The sequence below is a fragment of the Carassius gibelio genome, chromosome A20, assembly GCF_023724105.1.
Source record: "Carassius gibelio isolate Cgi1373 ecotype wild population from Czech Republic chromosome A20, carGib1.2-hapl.c, whole genome shotgun sequence".
NCBI lineage: Eukaryota > Metazoa > Chordata > Actinopteri > Cypriniformes > Cyprinidae > Carassius > Carassius gibelio.
The window spans coordinates 6,798,625-6,819,810 of NC_068390.1; the positions used below are offsets into that span (position 1 = coordinate 6,798,625).

The 21,186-nt window shown below is 38.6% G+C and overlaps 1 protein-coding gene across 5 annotated transcripts; it reads left to right on the plus strand.

The window, feature by feature from the left end:
* Positions 1 to 68: 68 nt before the first annotated feature.
* Positions 69 to 20,491, plus strand: LOC127938851 (palmitoyltransferase ZDHHC14). 5 transcript variants are annotated; one of them, XM_052535745.1, is made up of 9 exons: positions 69 to 1,167; positions 5,390 to 5,550; positions 7,276 to 7,434; positions 7,544 to 7,681; positions 9,171 to 9,219; positions 12,607 to 12,709; positions 15,293 to 15,402; positions 16,692 to 16,794; positions 18,626 to 20,491. In XM_052535745.1, exons 1-9 carry the CDS (start codon positions 914 to 916, stop codon positions 19,040 to 19,042), a joined length of 1,494 nt encoding a protein of 497 aa, XP_052391705.1. In that variant the 5' UTR covers positions 69 to 913; the 3' UTR covers positions 19,043 to 20,491. The 5 variants fall into 5 exon arrangements, with proteins under 5 accessions (XP_052391705.1, XP_052391707.1, XP_052391708.1 ...); XM_052535747.1 differs by having other exon boundaries at positions 70 to 1,167; positions 18,671 to 20,491; XM_052535748.1 differs by lacking the exon at positions 18,626 to 20,491 and adding an exon at positions 17,508 to 18,000 and having other exon boundaries at positions 76 to 1,167.
* Positions 20,492 to 21,186: the final 695 nt, after the last annotated feature.

Genomic DNA, 21,186 nt, shown 5'->3' on the forward strand with positions numbered 1-21,186 from the left:
GTGTCTTTTGAGATGAGAACATTTTGGGTTCTGATGCACAGGAAGCCCAAAACCTTGCCTAGATTTGTAGCTCACGTGGTTTTGAGGCACATACCCGAAATGCTTTCTATATAGATGACTAAGCTTTAAGAGAGCTGTGCAGACGGCTCAGTTTGTTCTGTTTTGAGCACACCCATCAATGCTGTCTACATAGGGAGCTCGCTGTGGTTTGAGACGGAGCCGCTGTTGAGAGGGTCATCGTGTGCTGTGAGCTCATGCAGTTCACTCGGTGATCTACTCCATCCACATCCTGCACACAGCGATCCTCTCCTTCATCATCATCTTCATCGGTGTAGATGATCACACATCTCCTCTCTCTCTGTTCGCTCGTGTAATACTCTGCGTGCGGCGTCAGATCTACATTTTCAGCCGCCGATCGTGCTGTAAAGACCCTCTAGTGAACGGGTTTACGAGGACGTCGGAAGGACGTTTTTAACGTTATATTCCAGATGTTTGGAGTGGGTTTGGTTTCAACGCAGCGCTTCTGAACCGCGTTAACGGAGTTGCACGCTTTAAGACGCCCATGATGTCCACATGCGACTGTGTCCTGGTGTGTAGAGGATACATCTGCAATCGAGGAGTTATCCAAACAAACATGTAAACCAAACAGCGGATCTCATTCCTTTCCCCTCGTTTCGCATGCAACTATTAGCATTTTCAATGCAATTTGAAGATTTCAGTAAAACATGGAGATAAGAAAATGGCTCCTTGGCTACAGTTCCTTGCTTTTCTTTGACTGGGTTGTTGTAATGCTTCCTCATCAGACCAGAGATGTTTCTCCAAGATCCAGCAACTTCTCGTGTGTTCCTTGAGGACATTTGAATTCTGATTCCCTCGGGTTGCTTTAAAGTTTTCTTTTCTTGCTGGCTGGTAGATGACAGGCAACATGCATCTCGGGGTCGAGGAGCCCATCCGAGAGTGCCAGTACAATCAGATCTGCACACACAACTCCTCAACCATGGACACGCCACACACCAAAAAGAAGAAGATCAAAAGGAAATGGCAGGTTTTTCCAGGCCGAAATAAGTTTTACTGCAACGGACGGATCATGATGGCAAAGCAGACCGGGGTCTTCTATCTCACAGTGGTTCTCATTTTGGTGACCAGCGGCCTCTTCTTTGCCTTTGAGTAAGTAGCCTACATTGACCTATTGGAGAACTAAGTATCTCCTCTGTACCCCAGACATACCAAAACGTTTTTCAGGTTTGTTTTTAATGTACACTCGCAAAAAGAAACGGTTCATTGGCATCAGTGGTTCCATAAAGAACCTTAAACATCCTTGGAGCATGGATTCCATTGGACAAAGGGTTCTAAGAAAGAGTTCTTTTATGAGGGTTCCATAAGAAAATACCAATTCTTTAAAGGACCTCAAGAGTTATTGGTTAATACCATGATATGTGAATACAGGAACCATTCAGTACCAATATTACAAATTGATAGCATCACCGTAAACTACAGTTCTGTTTTGTGTTTGAGTTTGACGCGATTACTAATGAAAAGGTCCAGAAATGTGTAGTCCCACATTCATAAAAGTACATGCAAGTTTGATCTCGGAGACTAGCTTTGACAGGTCTGTGTTGGTCCCTCGTCTTGTATGTTCCCCATTACTCTTGATCACGTTCTGTGCTGTATTTATACCTGGATTTAAGCAGCAGCTGAATGTGGTCTTTGATCCTGAAGCGCCAGCGCAGTGATTTAAACCCTCTCACTAACACCGAAGGACTTCGACAAGAGCTAAATCTGCTGAAATTGAATGACTTGAGTCCACGTAACAGCCGTGAGGAACCCCTTGTGTTTGTAGGGCAGGTGAAGTTTAACTAACTCAATGTCTGAAGCTGCTGACGTATATCATTTGGATTCCTGACATTTCCGAAGATCTCCAGACTAGAGAGTATTTTTTTGGGGGGGTGGGTCACAGTTAAAAACACATATCAGGTGGTACACCGCTGAAATGCTCTGGATTACTCGGAGCATGTTTGGCTGTATGTTAAAGAATCTCTCCGTGTGATCCCGAGGATGTTTCCCAGTGTCCCATCCCCCATCACCGAGCCCCATACATTCCACACCACAACTTCCAAAACACAGACGTGGTGCGGCCCTGTTTCCATGGCGACGGTTTCCCTTTCCCGATCTCGGTGTGCTTTTGGAACAGCCCGTGTCTCCTGGAAACAGCACGAGGACCCGGCCCACAGTTGCATGTTCTTGGCTGTAGGGTTAGTCTTGTCACGCTGTTGGAAGTGATTATAAAGTCATTACAGAGGTTTCGTGATCCATTAAACACAAACAGAAACACATTAGCCGTGCTGCTGAAAGGCAGTCGGTTTGTTGCGTAGTTCAGCACGAAATGTTTTCTCATACATCATTTGAAGCAAACAGTAACGGTTAGATTGAACACATTCAGCTTGTGCATCAACGGCAGGAATAAAAACAGAAGGTGGAGTTTGCAGATACTTGCATCATGTCTCTTTCTGGCATCCTTGCATCATAAAATGATCATGTTTACCAGCTTAGCATGGTCACTAATTTGAAAATGTTATATATAACTAGAAAGCAATTTTATCTAGTAGCCTACTATGAAACCAAGCATGCACTACAGTTATTTTTATTTTTTGAAAGGATATTAATACTTTTATACAGCAAGGATGCATTCAATTAATCAAAAGAGACAGTTTTTAAGACATTTATAATGTTAGAACATTTTATCGTTCAAATAAATGCTGTTCTTTTAGCTTTCTATTCATCAAAGAATCCTAAAAAAGTGTCGTGGGTTCCACAAAATATTAAGCACCTTTTAACCTTAATAATATTGATATAATATTGATAATAATCATCAAATCAGTATCAGAATGATTTCTGAAGGATCCTGTGAAATTAAAGACTGTAGTAATGATGATGGAAATATAGCTCTGATCCCAGGAGTACATTACATTTTCAAATATAAAAGGGTTATTTTATATTACAATAATATGTCACAGTATAACTCCTTTGACTGAATTTTTAGCAAATAAATTAGTAAGCATAAAATACTTCTTTTCAGAAACATAAAAAAAACTCCTAACTTTTGAACAATATCTGCATAATATTTCAGTCTTATGGTTTTACTTCTGAAATAATGTATTTTTTTTTTCTTTATCCCCTGCAGTGAAATGGTTTGTTCCATTGTAAATAGTAATTGACGTTGTAATCAATTTCACAAATACTGTCTGTTAAAAAACAAATATATATATATATATAAGAGAGAGAGAGAGCGCAAACAATAGAATGACAAACAATGGGTATAGAAAAGGATCACCCTCTTTAAAAGAATCAGATTTTGCAGCCTGAAGATGGACACTGATTTAGTTTTATCCAGCTGTATTTACTCTGTGCAACATGATTCTTGTCTATACTGACTAGATGAATCAGTTTTGAGTTTCTTGACAGCTCCACATTCAGCAGCACTGTTTCTGTAGTCTTTAGACGTTTGTCCTTGTCTGTCAGGATGTAGTGACCCTGTAACCTCTCAGTCCGCCCTAACAACCTCAAAACTGTTCCTTGGAGACCACTTCACAAGGAGTCTTATGAGCTGACAGTGACCTTAGAAGCAGTGGTTAAACACAATATAGCTTTCTTATAAAGTCCCTCGGGGGATTGCTATTTTAACATGTTGTAGAAGATAGCATCTGACCATTCTGGCTAATTCAGTCGCTCTGCCTAGTTGTGCTTAGCCAATTTAGCAGCCATCAGATTGCAGTGCAGCCCATTTTTAAATGTTTATGTCTTGGAGTCTGAATGCCATTCGATATTATTGCAGGCAGATTTTGGGCCTTTTACCACAGACCATTTGCTCAAGCTTCAAACAGATGGTGATACATTTCATTAACCTCTAAGTGTACATTAAAGCCTACAAAAAAAACAAACAAAAAAAACATTAGATTTAGATCATATAGCTCATGATAATATCGCTCATGAGCCTTTGGGTAAAAGTGTCTGCCAAATGCATAAATTTAAATGGGCTGCATGAGTCACAATTGTTGATTATTCCCTTGAAATTGTAATTGCAATTATTAATTACCATTATTACAATTTACATGGAATAATGTTTTGAGACGCTATATAACATAGTTTGAAGCAACTTCATGCCATATAATTCTATGAAAATAAACAAGCTGAAAACACTCTTCCTGAAAAACATGTATTGCTTCTGAATAGCATCAAGTCTCAAATGTCAACTATCCATTGGCTTGGTTTCCTCTTTAAATAAAAAAGTAAAAATATGCATGGTATTTTAATGTTATACTAAAACTAAAATTAAAACAATGGAAAAAGCCCTTAAGATAACTTGTAGAAATAAAATACACACACATGCACAGAAACTTGGGGACCATATACAGGCTAGGGGAACTCATATTAATGTTAAAAATGTTTTTTTTTTTTTTTTTTTTTTGTAATTGCGCCTTTGACTGATTATGTAATTGTGGCATCCGTAATTGTAATCACGATTAGAAATTGGATTAATTGTGCAGCCCTAATGTATTTTCTGTTGTTTATTATTTAACAGATGGGTTGTTGTTACTGTACTTACTATAGAGATAACAGTAAATTATGCATTACGAGTAACTAACCTTAACCCTATAGCAATTACACATGGTTAATGAATGACATTATCTTGAATATGGGGGGTATTTTTATTCATTTTTGTGGCATTTTGCCCCACCCAATTTCTGACCCTGTTACCCACTACTTCTTTTTGTAATTACTTAACCAGCAGATGTTCTTGTCCACAACATCTCACACAACTATTACAATAATTGTACAGAGGACACATTTCTAGCTGAAGCATGCATTTGCTTAATAGAATAATGTTTTAATTAGTGCTTAACTGATTATAAAATGAATCAGCCCATATTTGGCCATTTTTAGATTATCAGTATCGGCTTATAACGGTGTTTGCATTGGATTTCGTTTGGATCAGATCCAGAATCGACTAACAGCCTTATAAATTCATAATTCATAATTTATGCTTCAATTTTCTTTGTGAATTTTCAGAAAATATTCTGTAAAACAAGATTGCATTTGAGCAAATATGAGTCTCAGCTGTTTTAATAAACTGCATAAGTGTATCACAACTTTAAGTATTTATTACATTGTAATAACACAGTTATAATCTTATTACATACCAGATTGACTGTAAATGCTTTTGCTTTTTCCTAAAGCCAAAAGACGGGAGCATTAAAAGCAGTCTTGACATGGTTTTGCATGGTCATGTCATCCTGTTTGCCGTGGTTCCTTCATGTATTTCCTGCTGGTGGTTTTTACTAGCAGCACATCATGACCTTCACAGCCAGTTTTTCCACTCCCTCTCTTCCAGCTGCCCGTTCCTGGCATCAAACCTGACCCCTGCCATTCCGGCCATCGGAGGAGTGCTGTTCATCTTTGTGATGGGAATGCTGCTCCGGGCGAGCTTCAGCGACCCGGGCGTCCTGCCCAGAGCCACACCAGAGGAAGCGGCCGACATCGAGAGGCAGATAGGTGGGAGGAAATGCCAAGATGATCGCACTTCCTGTCTGTCTTTCCACGTTCTGTTCTTTCACATTGAGCTGAGTTTTCCGGCTCCAGCTGCAGGTCTGTGCGGGTCACCACAGAGAACTAAAGGAGACGGAGAACATTTGGTCTCTCTTCTCATTTGACATGAATAATGCACGATCTCTCGCAGGTTTGCTGTCAGACCAGAGTAATATAAAATCTGCTGAAATATTCATCCCTAGCAAAGATTCACGGTCTCTCCGAGTATTTGTTCATGTTATTCAGTCTGATAGTTTAATCATCAGTCACGAGATAACGGATGTTCATAGGATGGTTTGGGTATTATTAAAGGGCCAGTATGACCGCACTGGAAGATTTAACAGCAATTTCTTACTACATAGTGAATTTAACGGTGAAATCACTGCAGGACACGCCATTTTATGTCATAACACAACAAATTAGTGGACATTTTCCACAGAGCGCAGCTTGATTTAATTCGCTGGCGTATGAATTTGCTGGTTATAATTGAATAGGGTCACTGCTGTAATGAGTTGCCGGTCTGTCATTGAGACAGAATTTAGTGGACTCCAGTGGTGAGAAATTGAAATGAGCCATGGAAGTGCACTTTAGCTCAGGTTTTTCAGTTTGGGATTTGGAGTTATGTGTCCCTTCTGTTCGTATGAATAATACAGTAACAAGTAAACACTCCTGTGCGGCTCGGCGGTGCTGTGTGCTGCTTAGAAGATGCATAGCATGGTGAGGGTCACATAGGATGTGAGCTCATTAAAGCAATAGTTTATTCAAAATGTAAAATTCTGTCATAATTTACACTCACCCTTAAAACCCATGTGACTTTTTTCTGCGGAACACAAGAGGGACGTTTTGAAGAATGTCTGGGAAGCTCCAGAACGATAATAAAAGCACCATAGTCTTAGTCTTTCTGCCTGATCGAAGAAGTCTCTCCAGACTGGAGTGATGCTCAACTGGTGTTTCTAGTCAAATTAGGAAATGGTTTTAAAGAGCACATGGCACCATAGTTTCATTTACAGATTTGCTGGTGCGCAAAACAAGAACTTCATTGCTGTTACTGTGGATTACCAATCATGGAGACCAATTCTAATTGGCTGATTTGTGTAATATGTAAAAAAAAAAAAAAAAAGAAATTCATAATATTATTTGTTTTTGTAATTTTTCCAGGTTCAGTATCTGTGCTGATTGTCACAGATAATAAATGTGATCTGTGCTTCTTTTCATAAAAACAGTAATTTACAGTAATGTGTCTATAATGAATGTCTATAGGCAAAATGACCAATGGATAAACTTAAAAATACTTGCTGCTTTGAAAGTACAGCCACAGAACATCATGTACACAGGCTCTCGTAAGCAGTGCACATTTTTACATTAACCCTAACTCATTTATCAATATTAATGGTGAATTTTAGCGTTCCTGTAGCTCAAGTGGTAGAGCATTGAGTTAGCAAGCGCAATGTTAGGGGTTTGAAACCCAGGGAACACATGTTAGCCTGAATGCAATGTAAGTCGCTTTGGATAAAAGCGTCTGCTACATGCATAAATATTATTTAACGGAAGCTCAGTATTCTTCCATTATAATTGCTTTATTATAAATTTCACTTTGTTTTTACAAACTGAAGGATTTCTGTACTGACATACAAGTAGAAGAGATTTCCTCTTTATTTTATTTTCTGCAATCGTTCTGTTCTGGTTTCACAGATACAGCCAACGGTCCGAGCGGCCCAGGCTACAGACCACCCCCCCGAACCAGAGAGGTGCTCATTAATGGTCAAACAGTCAAGCTAAAATACTGTTTCACCTGCAAGATCTTCAGACCGCCGCGGGCCTCACACTGCAGCCTGTGCGACAACTGCGTGGGTAAGCATCTGTGTATACTGTATGTGTCTGCAAATATCTTTATATAATAGCCAGCATCATGCAAAGAAGAGCTAACACATGATTTTCCTGGCTGTGCGTGTGTCCTCAGAGAGATTTGATCATCACTGCCCGTGGGTGGGCAACTGCGTGGGGAGGAGGAACTATCGCTTCTTCTACCTGTTCATCCTCTCACTCTCCCTCCTCACCATCTTCATCTTCGCCTTCGTCATCACGCACGTAATACTGAGTAAGAGCGCTGACCGCCTACTTTCTTACATAACTTCCCCTTTCAGTCCTGAATCACATGACCGATCTTATCTCACCTTGTCTTATTTAACGGTGTTCAGCAAAACAACTCGAAACAGCTTTTTTCCTAAACCAGGGCTTGCTAGTTCGGGGGTTTTCAGGATTGGAATAGAAATAGAGTTGTACAGTTCCTTTCTGATGCAATTCCTAAAGTCAAGTCAAATTTATTTGTATAGGTATTTTCATGCACTTCGTTTCAAAGCAACTAAATCATGATTTTAGTGTTCATAATATCTTAATATCTTCATGCATTATAGTCACATGTAGATGATTTGGTAACACTTTAGAATAGGGAACACTTAACTATGACTTTTCACTCAAATTCCTAATTTGCTGCTTATTAATAGTTAGTAAGGTGGTTGTTAAGATACAGTATTCCTAAAAATGAATAAAAACAGTGAAATGCAACTCAAAATATGATGCAAAGCTGCAATAATTACATGTTAAATAAGACTTTAAGTCTGTTTTATTAACCAATGTCTTTACTGTTGAACTTTGAGGAGCCAGTTGAACCAAACTAACCAGCAAAAATGATTTTAGATAAACATAACTTATTGCTGAAGAGAGTACATGTTCTATTCTTCATGCAATCTCAAATATGAGCTGCCTGTCTCTACTGTACAGACATGAATTTCCATCAGCCCGAAGTAATGCAAGTAACTTTCCCCAACACTGTTTCTTACCTCCAATCGTTTCTCTTATGAAACTTTCTGGTGAGTATTTGCTCCGAAATGCCCCCATCACTGTAATGTATGGGTTAGATCCCTCATCGATCAGCTCCTCCTCTGGGCTGATGACTGGCAGGAGGAAACCACGAGGCCGCTGACGAAGCAGTTTCCTCCCTGGGCAAAGGGAGAGAGAGGCTGTACTGCACTGAACTGATCAATCAGGCCCTGAGGCCAGGGGCGCTCTGGGGTCGTGTAGTGACAAATGGCTCCTGTAAGATGTTTTTTGGGCAGCGCACACTCAGTGCGGCTTTATTTACCCACAAACCTCTCCTCAGATGCCCTCTGGAATCCATTAGCATTAAACACAGTGGCTGACTTTTGAAGCAGTCCAGAAGGTGAATGTATTGAGAGTGTCAGGACAGTCGCTTAGGGTTTGGTGCATCATGGGACAGTGATGGTGTCACATTGTAATATCACGGTGCATGCTGAAAAATTGTCATGTGCTTTATACAGTTTATTTTATACAGTATATTATTTCCATAAGGAGATTTGGTATGCTTATACGTTTTCTTTATTAAAGATAGCTGCTAATGTGGCATCTTGGTATTCCCTAAAACTGTAGTATTTTCTAGGAACTCTAGGATCTGTAAGACAGTAGCTGGTTAATTTCTTATTCCAGTGACTCTTTGCTCAATATGCTGCCTGTGTTTCATGTCCCTGTGACCGCTTTCCTTTGTTACATAACCAGTTCTTTTCCTGCAGGATCCAACAGGACTGGCTTTCTCAGTGCTCTCAAAGACAGCCCTGCTAGATATCCTTTCACTAAAGTGTGTGTGGGAAGAGGCGGCGCAATAGGAGTCTATTTCTGGTGTTCACACCTCGGGAACACAAATGCAGAAAAGCAGCCCACACTTACTTTCTGTACATCTTCATTGCTATGCGTCTGTACCCCTCTCTTTTCAATTGGGAGAAATACGTTGTTAAATACGGTCTGTGGCAAGCCTTTGCATTTCTGAGTTTGGCTTGAGAAGGAAATCAGTGAGGAAAGATCTGTCTGACTGCACTAATATACAGAAGAGTGATTTGTATTAGCAAAGGGACGTTTCGTTGTCTTGTTCATTAGTGAGACCTGCATCCTTCTCACGGTCAATTATTAGCTTGTCATGCATCATTTATTGCTTCATGATAGACTTAATCACATAAGCAAACAAGTCAATACATGCTAGTGCCAGCAAAAGCCAGCTTTGCCGGGTACAAACTGCTAATTGTTTTTAGTAATTTAGAATATATCTTAATACCCTTTAAACAAGCCTACTTTAGTTGTGAGGCAGTATTACATAACATTAACATATTCAATATAATTCAGAAAATATATTTATACAAATATAATCTTTTTTTCTTGTTTTAAGCATAAACATGAAATTGTATTCTTTAAGAATATATATTTGCTAATCAATTCAATATTTATTTACTTTTAAAAACAAGTGCTGTTGTGTCATATAAAGCAATACTGTTCAAAAGTTTGTGGTCAATAAGTTGTTTTTTCTTGTTGTTGTTAAAATGAAGTTGAAAAACTCATTCAAAACTCACAGTAATTATATATATATATATATATATATATACATATATAATTTAATGCTACAAAATATTTCTGTTTTTAAATTAATGGAGGTCCTTTTGATCTTTATATTCATCAAAAATTCTGAAAAATAAAAAACGACCATCTGATCACAGTTGCCACAAAAATTAAGAGACACTGTCAGGATTGGACTGTCTTTGTTGTATTTTGCTCCCCATGTGCCCTTATTTGGTCGTTCCTGTTCTTTGTCCCTTAATTATTCCTGTTCCTGTCCTCTTTGTCATTCTTTTCAACTTTCTTCCTCCAATTGCCTTGTTAATACATGTATTTAGTTCCAGTCTGTGCGTTCCTCCTTTGTTGGGTCTACCAGTTGTGTACGTGTATCTTCCTTCCCTTCTAAGTGTGGATTTACCCTGTGTGTTGGATTTTTATAAAAGACAGTTTAGTTTATCCACGGCTCCTTCGTTCCTTCCGGCAGCATAACGTGACAGAAGACCTGACAGAAAAAGTTAATTCGGCTTCTTTTCCAATCCGTTTGTTTTCCATTTTCTATTCAGTGTTTTTTGTTTCCTTCCCCATGGATTCCCTCACTGCAAAGTTCACCTCCCTTGCCCGCAAAGACCTTGCCGTATTGGAGTATGTGGTTGCGTTCAGCCAGCTCACCATTTTAAATGCGTTCAACAACACTTCGCTGAACTCAATATCTTGGATCGGGGCAAATTACTATCGTTCCGTCGACCTCCCAGACACCTCTTGTCTGAGCTGGAGGGAAGCCATTATCTGTGGTCTGTAGAGCATCTATCTATGATCCAGAGCACAGTCAGACCTAGAGCCCAGTCGACCATCTCCCCGCTGCACAGAGCGCAAGCTGGAGCCCACCGCTGACAGAGAGCCAGAGCCTGACGGGCCTTTGCCAAGGAGTGTGACAGAGCTGAAGATAGCCAGGGAGCCAGAGCCTCTCGGACGGGGGAAAGCCGCGGACAGTGAGAGCGCAGAGACCCTGCACCCCCTGCACTGTGGGTGAGGATGAGCAAACTACGGATCTGGGACTGTGCAACTCCAAAGAAGAGAGGGCTCCGGCTTCCACATTCAGCGCAGAGAGGGCTCCTGGTCCCTCTCCTGCCTCCTTCACCGCTGTCATCTGGCAGCCCCTCTGCTCTCCTTTAGTCCACCATCAATATGGTGCAAGCTCCGCAGGTCTGCCTTCCTCCATTGTCACAGTTGCTGCAGAATCCCCGGTCTCCGCCTCCAGCATTTGAGACCTAGACTCCGCCTTGGCCGGTTGTCCCAGTGGCTCCACCATGGCTCCTAGCTCACTCCTCGACGCCATTGGCCCATCAGTCCACTGGCTCCACTCCTCCATGTCTCCCTGGCTCATCGGCCATCCGTCTCTGCCTGGGCTCCTCTCCACAGTTGGCTGGCTCCTGGCCTCCTCCATGGCTCCTTCCTCCGTGGCTCCACTGTGGGTCATCATTATGAACGTGTCCTGGGTCCCACCTGGTGCCGCATGCTCCAGCATTTATCAGATCCACCCTGGACTCTATCACCTCCCGGGTGTCTGTCCTCTTCCTGAGCCTCCTCTTAGTTCCCACTCATCCCTCCCTCCTTTGGTTCTATGGTGCAAGGACACGCCTTCCGGGAGGGGGGTGAAATGTCAGGATTGGACTGTCTTTGCGTTTTGCTCCCAATTTGCTCCCCGCGACCCAGTTTCTCCCTGATGTGCCCTTATTTGGTCGTTCCTGTTCCGTCCTCATTGTCTCTTAATTGGTCGTTCTGTTCACCTTTCTTCCTCCAATTGCCTTGTTAATACATGTATTTAGCACCAGTCTGTGCGTTCCTCCTTTGTTGGGTCTACCAGTTGTGTACGTGTGTCTTCCTTCCCTTCTAAGTGTGGATTTACCCTGTGTGTTGGATTTAATAAATGCGTTTCATTTATACACTGCTCCTTCATTGAAGAAATGTTTTTTAAGCACCAAATGACCATTGAAATGACTTTTGAAGACTGGAGAAATGATGCTGAAAATTCAGTTTTGCCATCATAGAAAAAACATTTAAACAATGTTTTAATTTGTAGTAATTCACAATATAACTGATCAAATAAATTCAGCATTGTTGACCATAAGATACTTCTTTAAAATAAATAAATTTACAATTTTTACTGTATTATTATTTACCGTACTGTGAGCATAAGAGACTTCTTTCAAAAACGTTAATCGTATTGACCGCAAGCTTTTGAACGGCAGTGTAAATTAAGCTCTTCATAGATGCACCTTATTGAAAAAAATCAGTACTGTTTATTTTTGCTTGTAGAAAACTTAATGGGATTTTGTCTATAAAAGGTTTTGTGTGCATTTGCTATTGAACATGGCAGCAGTGATTCATCAAATGACAAAGAAAAGAGCTCCACCGGGCACATATCCAGAAGTGCGGTGTAGTCAAGCACACTTTCAGCATTTTAAAGATGTGATTCAGGTGTCTGTATTGCAGCGGTGGAATGACGCTGTTCAGACCCAGTATTTCTAGTGTGCCTGATCCATTTGCTGAAGCTGCCAGTCAGCTTTTATAATAAGTGGATGAAGTAATTCATGTATAGATTTCTATTTGCCTTGACGGTTGTACTGTTCTGGAAGTGGTGGTGTGCTTTTTCTCCATCTGGTCCATCGTGGGACTGTCAGGCTTCCATACCTACCTGATCAGCTCCAATCAGACCACCAATGAAGACGTGAGTACCTCTCTTTCACTTGTAATGCTTTATCTCAATATTCATGAACTAATCAGGATGCTGCTGTGATAATAGTCAGTGTTTTATAACAACACACCCAGGACTGTATGTTACGTTAATCATCATGATCCTACAGACAGGGTCCAGAATTAACACCCTTCAATCTGCAGGTCACTTACCTTTGGCGCAGTGTAAGTGATGCAAGCAGTTCACATCGCATTCTTTCAGAGAACATGAGAACAACATGTTTCTCTATTTAGGTGTGCAGTTGTGTAGAATGGATGGTTTTAGATCTAACTTTATTTAAAGGACCAATTCTCATTATTAACTACAGTGGGGATCGAAAGTTTGGGCACCCCTTGCAGAATCTGTGAAAATATGAGTAATTTTCAAAAAATAAGAGAGATCATACCAAATGCATGTTATTTTTTATTTAGTACTGTCCTGAGTAAGATATTGTAAATAAAATGTTTTAACATTTATTCCACAAGACAAAAAAAAAAATGCTGAAATTATTAAAATAACCCCACTCAAAAGTTTGGGAACCCTTGGTTCTTAGTACTGTGTTCTGTTACCTGATGATCCTCGACTGTCTTTCTGTTTTGTGATGGTTGTGCATGAGTCCCTTGTTTGTTCTGAACAGTTAAACTGAGCAGCAGTCTTCAGAAAAATCTTTAAGGTCCTGCAGATTCTTCAGTTTTCCAGCATCTTTGCATATTTGAACCCTTTCCAGCAGTGACTTTATGATTTTGAGATGCACCTTATCACACTGAGGACATTTGAGGGACTCAAACACAACTATTTAAAAAGATTCAAACATTCACTGATGCTCCAGAAGGAAACAAGATACATTAAGAGCTGGGGGTGAAAACTTTTGGAATTTGAAGATCAAGGTAAATTGTACTTCATTTGTGTACCGGGAAACATACAAGTATCTTCTGCTGCTTACTAAGGGCAGAACTAAATGGAAAAAAATTATATTTCAACAAAATAAGACAAATTTGGCCATCTTCATCGTGTTCAAAGGTTTTCACTAGTTGGACTAGCAAAAGTTGGACTAAATGTTAATATCTTTTATGTACAATATCTTACTCAGGACAGTAATAAATAAAATATAACATGCATTTAGTATGATCTCTCTTATTTTTTGAAAATTACTCATATTTTCACAGATTCTGCAAGGGGTGCCCAAACTTTCGAGCCCCACTGTATATATTTTGCTTCAATAAACTTCTAATTTGCTGCTCATTAATAGTCAGTAAGGTAGTTGTTAAGTTTAGGTATATGGGGTAGGATTAAGGGATCTAGAATAAGGCATTAATATGTGCTTTGTAATTACTAGTAAACAGCCAATATGCTAGTATAATGCAACTAGTTAACAGTGACAATTGGTCCCTAAACTAAAGTGTTATAAACTACAGAACTACATCTTGCACACTACCGTACAAAAGTGTGGGGTTGCTAAAATTTATTGAAGTATGCTTACCAAGGCCGCATTTATTTGATTGAAAATACAGTAATATTGTGTGATATATTGTTGCAATTAAAATAACCATTGTGTGTGTATATATATATAATATTAATTTGATGGCAAATTTTAATTATGAGCAGCTATTACTATGATTCTTCAGAAATCTTCCTGATATTCTGATTTTATGCTTGTGAAGCATTTCTTATTGTTCCAAGTTTAAAATGGTCGTTCTATTGGAAATTGTCATGATAATTTTGAAGTATTATTATTTCACAAGAACAGCATCTATTTGAAATACATTTTAGCCACTTTTGACCAATAAAGTTATTTGTGTGAGCAAAAAAATAATAGGTCACACTTTATTTTAGGGTCCAATTCTCACTATTAACTACCCATTAACTATGACTTTAGGCCTCAGTTAACTCCTTATTTGCTGCTTATTAATAGTTTATAAGGTAGTTGTTAAGTTTAGGGTATTGGGTAAGATTATGAATGTCATGCATTATATGTACTTTATAAGCGCTAATAAACAGCCAATATGTTAATAATAGGCATGCTAATAAGCAACTAGTTATTAGTTTGAATTGGACCCTATACTAAAGTGTTACCAAATAATACTAAAATACATTCACAATAAATAAATCGATCATCTTACCGACCCCTAAACTTTTAAATGTCTGTGAAACATTTTTTAGAAAGATGTTTTTAGAATGATGGAGATTGGATATCAGTTCAGCATCTGAAATAATGTTTGCTGTTTATCATAAATATGCAAGAGATAAACAGATTTGTGATTCCATTTTCAAAGGAACAAAAATATATGTTCACGCCCATTAAGAAAAGAAAGACCATCACCCGACTGCAGGTTAAATTTGGACCCTGCATACAAATTTTCCTGAATTTTTACATTTGTGAACCAAGATCAAAAAAGACACTTGGAAAGTCTGACAAGCGTTACAGGAACACAGTTAATGAGCACTTAAACTCTTTTCCATCTTCACCCTGGTTCATCGCTGGGTTTATTAAGGTGGCCTGTCGTCTCTGAGCATCTGATGTTGGCAGCTTGTCCCTCTCAGCTACTGTAGCTCTTAACGGTCACCTCACTGTTTCAGATCAAGGGTTCATGGTCATCCAAACGAGGCAAAGGCAACTACAACCCTTACAGCTACGGAAACCTGATCACCAACTGCTGCGCTGCACTGTGTGGACCGCTGCCACCCAGGTGAACGCAGAAACTACTGCTCGTTCGTCTTTATGTTCAATGTCTGGAATACAGTACACTGCATTACACTAATATACTGTAGATTGCTGACTACCTTAAAAAAAAGACACTTTTTTTTTTAAAAGAGTGTTATATTTCTGTTACCTAATTACGTAGCATGTGTGATGCCCAAATAAAATCTTGGAAATAAATAACACCGCACAAGTAATTTATTTTAGGATGGGCAATATGTCACATTTTATATTAAATATATTAAGTTCATAAATGGTCACACCTTTAACAAGTGTTGTGATGTCTAAATTAATTTGATTTGAAAGATACTAATTTTAGGTTTAGGCTTAGATTTAAAATGTAATAATATTTATATAATTTTAACATCGGCCAAATATTAGTTATCGACTGTGGCATGAAAGTAATCATTGGCTAATCAGACAGAAATGTATGTTTTTAGTGGGAATATATTTTCAATGGAGAGAAATCTCTTAGGTTTCATAGAAACAAACGAACAAAAAAATGTGGTTTGCAGATGAATTAAAATCTTATGGGATTATGATCGACATGAGGGTAAATAATGAAAGATTTTTGTTTTTTGGTGAACTGTGCCTTTCTTGTCTCTAGCAGAAATATATAATATGTTAAACTTTATTACTTAAATTAAGCAAATCACTTCTGCTATTGTTGGTTCTAGTGAGTTATTATATGCATCGAGAAAAGTATTCTTAAGCTACAGCTAAACTTCCTTTAACAAAGCTCTGTCCTTTACGTCATTCATATCTCTGTCAGATAACGTAATTGCAGTCCGCAGAAAAAGTCCATTTCAAATAAGATATTGATCAGCATAAATCATTATCCAGGCACGTTATCGGCCAAGGGATCCATGCTGATCTCGTGAAAAGATTGGTGACCTCAGCAGGTTTCTCACTCATTCGTTTAAATATACGAGGAAAAAAACCAATTAGCATTCTCACTCCGGGATTATCTCCGATAACAGAGGAATGTTCCTGAATCGCTTCAGATGGTGCGTGAGGAGGATGGCTGACGTCAAAACCTGCTTACACACCCACACAAGAGCTCTGCGCACCATTAATGAGTTTCTCATGGAGCCGGGAACACAAAACAGAAGTGGGCACAGCATCACTGGCTGCCATCTGCTCTTTGTGTGGGCATGTTGAGTTGGAGGAGGACACACACACACACACACATGCTCAGATCCTCTTCTCTCCTCCTCCCTCACCCACGTTCCCTGACTCACAGTCAGAATCTATTATCCACTTCCTTTCTCTTTGCAGCTTGATTGACAGAAGAGGTTTTGTCCAACCAGACACCCCGCAGCCTGTGGCCCAGACAAACGGCACCGGTGCCTGTCCCTCCAATCAAGTCCAGAGTCACATGGTAAGACGCCCGACCTCTGACCTCTGTGTGACTGTGTGTCCGGTCTGTTATGCCATTTATGTTCAAACCACTTCGAGGTTTCAGCAAAGCTGTGAACAGTGATTTGATACATACAGTGAAAATCTGGAGTTCAAAGTTTTGCACAAAATTCCTAGACTGAGTGCGGTTGTTGACAAACAGTACATATTCATTTTTCAACTAATTAAAAAAGTACACTATCATTCAAATGTTTGGGGGTCGGTAAGATTTTTTGCAGTTAAGTTTCCATTAGTTAATGCTAGTTAATGTATTAACTAAAATGAACAATGACAATGCTTGTGAACTCATTTGTCTTTATATCACACAATTCTGAGGAAAAAAAGTCACAATTACTTTGTTTTATTTATTATTTAGTGACAGAAACGGGCTTCCATACCCCAAGGCTGCATTTATTTGTTCAAAAATACATTAAAGCTGTAATATTGCATTTATTTGCATTATATATATATTTTTTTTTTTTTTGCTTTTGATTAATTGAATTTCTTCTTTGCTGAATAAAAATATTAATTGTTAAAAAATAATAATTACTGCCCCCCACATTTTGAATGGTTGTACAATATTAAAAACAATTTCTAATGGTTTTCGAACACTTTTTCTAATTTCTAACGTTTTCAGCGCAAACATTTTCACTCAAATTGTCATGACATGTTGACAAAATGCTCTAATTGATGTAGATGACCTGTGTTCCTGGCACAGACGTGATCAGTGGTGTAATTCTCTCATCCGTCAGACATACATCGACGATGAGGACTGTGTGAACCCATCAGCTCTCATGAGTCTGGATTCAGTTTCATCAGCTAAAGCCAAACACATCAGCCGCTGATTCTGATGCCAATTATTCAATCCCTTAAGGGATCCAGATGCTTTTAAGAGACGATTGCATTATGCAAGCTATTAATTAGGTTTCAAAATGAATTTTTATAGTGTAAATCTTTGAGACAAGTAATATTTCTATGAATCAGATTAGATGGGTGAATCTAACACTAAAGAGCCCAGGTCACATTTCACCTTAAACAAATGAACAAATACATACATAAAGAATATCAAGAATAAAAATGATGTCTGTTTTATGGACCTGTGTTTGTGTGTGTTTCATAAGAATTAATTGATATAATTATATTAATTTGTAATTTTATATTAATAAAAGTTATACATTTACTCAGCAAAGATGTGTTGTTCTTAAATTACAATATATATTTTTTCCCTTCATCTTAATAGTCCAAAAAAGGCTTTTTCCATTAAGAAAATGATCTTTTTGTATTTCTTCTTATTTCTATTTATTTTTTATTTTGAAGTGAAATATGTCCTCAACACGTTCTTCCCAGGTTTGGTGATATTCACCCAGATATGATTAACTTCTAACTTCTTTCTCTGTCTTTCCTTACTTTCTCTAAACTTTTTAATCTTCTAATAATAATCGTTTTGTCCTTCTAACCACCAGAGACTGGTCTTATCTGACCCAGGGCTCCAAAACAACAAATAAACGACACATTTGTGACAAAATTTCCAAATCTATTTGCCATTTGTATATAGATGTCCATTCAAACAGTATGATATTTTTGCACAAAGACATCCGTCAGTTGGTAGAAGTTATTTAAATAACTCAGACATCACCATGAACAAAACCACACCAGCATCTAAAACACAACGTATGCGGCTGACCACATCGGTCACATCAGTCATTAGCAGTTTGGAGCCCTGTGACGTGTTTTTCTGTAACATTTTATTCTTCGTTTTGTCTGACTTCCTCTCGGCTTTCCCTTTTCTCTCTGTCCTTCATCTTTCCTCCCAGTGTGCTCAAGACCAGTGCATTCAGAGCACCAAATTCGTTTTGCAGGCTGCCACCAACCCGCTGCTCCACAGTCAGCCCATCATTCTGGGCGGAGGCGCACCCCTTCAGGCCAAGACCTCTCTGGGTGGGCCGTGCTCCACTCTGGGCCCCTCTCAGGCCTCGCTGCCCTCTTCTATCCCAGGCCTCAGCTGTGGAGGAGAGCTGATGGCCCTGCGAGACTCTGAGATCCACTGTCACCATCACCTACACCATCAACATTTCATCAGTCCGGAGGAGACGCCCTCACCGCCGACAGCCCTGCCCTGTGCTACCCACCTGGGTCACCATGTTCACCCGGCGCAGCTCTTTAACCCCGCCAGCCAGGACTCGCTCCATGAAGACTCTGTGCGGGGTTTGGTGAAGCTGAGTTCAGTGTGAGCTGTTTCTAATGCCGTCCTGCTGAACTGGACCACAAGCCATTCGGTACTTTACACACATATAACAGCCTCTGCTGGACGTTTCTAATATGTAATGGAGGCATCCACCCCAAACAATTTCCTAAGTGAGTACAAAGTGAGGACCAAAGCTAGTCTTTGAGCTCTCTTATTACTCAGCCAAGCTATTTTTTTATGGAAGCTTATTTCCACCACTGAATAAAATTACAAAAATGTTAACTGCATTTATTTTTTCCTCACAATTCTGAATTTTTTTCATATGACACTGTGACATTATATCTCACAAACTGTACTTTTTATTTTTTATTTTTTTGAATTGCAAATTTATATATCAAATTGGATCTTACAATTCTTACTTTTTTTTTCTCAGCATGTGCATTTGGTCAGGTTAGGTTTTTAAAATGCGAGAAAAAGAAACAAATGCAAGATGTAAACTCAGAATTTTGAGGAAAGAAAAATCTTACTTGTGAGATACAAGCTCGCAACTGCAAGTTTACTATTCACAATTCTAGAAAAAGAGTCATAATTGTGAGATATAAACATGCAATTCTAAAAAAGTCATAATCGTGAGATATAATCTTGCAATTCTAAAAAAGTCAATCGTGAGATATAATTTCGCAATTCTAAAAAAGTCATAACCGTGAGATATAATCTCGTAATTCTAAAAAAGTCAATTGTTAGATTGTAATCTCGCAATTCTACTAAAGACGGAATTGTTAGATTGTAATATCGCAATTCTAATAAAGTCAGAATTGTTAGATTGTAATCTCAGAATTCTAAAAAAAAAACAGAATTGTTAGATTGTAATCTTGCAATTCTCAAAAAAACTGAATTATTAGATTGTAATCTCGCAATTCTAAAAAAGACAGAATTTTTAGATTGTAATCTCGCAATTCTAATAAAGTCAGAATTGTTAGATTGTAATCTCGCAATTCTAATAAAGAAAATTGTTAGATTGTAATCTTGCAATTCTAAAAAATACAGAATTATAAGATTGTAATCTTGCAATTCTAAAAAAGACAGAATTGTTAGATTGTAATCTCGCAATTCTAATAAACAGAATTGTGAGATTGTAATCTCGCAATTCTAATAAAGACAATTGTTAGATTGTAATCTCGCAATTCAAAAAAATATTACAATTGTGAGATTGTAATCTCACAATTCTAATAAATTCAGAATCATGATATAAACTCGCAATTGTGAAAAAAGTTGTCACAAGTGCTATGATAAAAAGACACAATTACCTAATATTTATTTGTATTCCGTTGCAGAGATAAGCTTCCGGAGTTTTTCAAAAGCAGTCTCTCTCAAAGCAGCTCTACAGAGCGCTACAGTGGCCACACTGCTTTTTCCTTCAAGTATTCTTCCTATTCATTTCTCCATAAAGATTTAAAAAAGTTCTCCAATAAAGAAATCAATGCCTTAAACTTAACCAACCAGCTATGATATGAATCATAACGAACTCGGATTTGAAGAAAACATATTTGAAATCTGGTTACAAACGTTTTCTGAGGACATGAACTGCTCATCCCATGAAGCATTGTGAATAATGTAACCAAATGAGAAATTAAGGTTAAATACAAAACAATATATTTGAATTATATTACAAAGTCTTGTGACTGTCATTCACGGTGCTGCATTGCAGTAGTCGATAGTTGCTGAGCTCTTTTGCAGTGATTTTTGTTTCCATAGTAACAGTCCTCTGACTGGTTTCTTTCTAGTTAAGATTATGGAGTAGGAGAATTCGGCTATTAAAAAGATCTTAATAAAAGACCTTGAAATCATAGACGCATGGCTTTTAAATGGCACATACCGCCTCTTCCAGTTCAAAAGCCTCTTAAAAGGTTTGTGTGCTGTTGGGGTTAGAACTCAATCAATCTATGGAGAAAATAAATGGGATTTTTGCTTTTGGAAGCTGACTGTTCTGATTTTTTTGAGTTTGGACAGTGTTCCCGTGTGGTCCTCAAGTATTTCCTGAGCTGGCGAGATGACAGAGAATCACTTCAGTGTTCATCTGTTTGTACAGCCTGTGATTCACAAACTCATCTGTCCCCAAGTCTGACATGTTTGGTCATACGGTGATAAGAGACGGACAACTTTAATGCGACGTCACTGCCTTTATCTCTC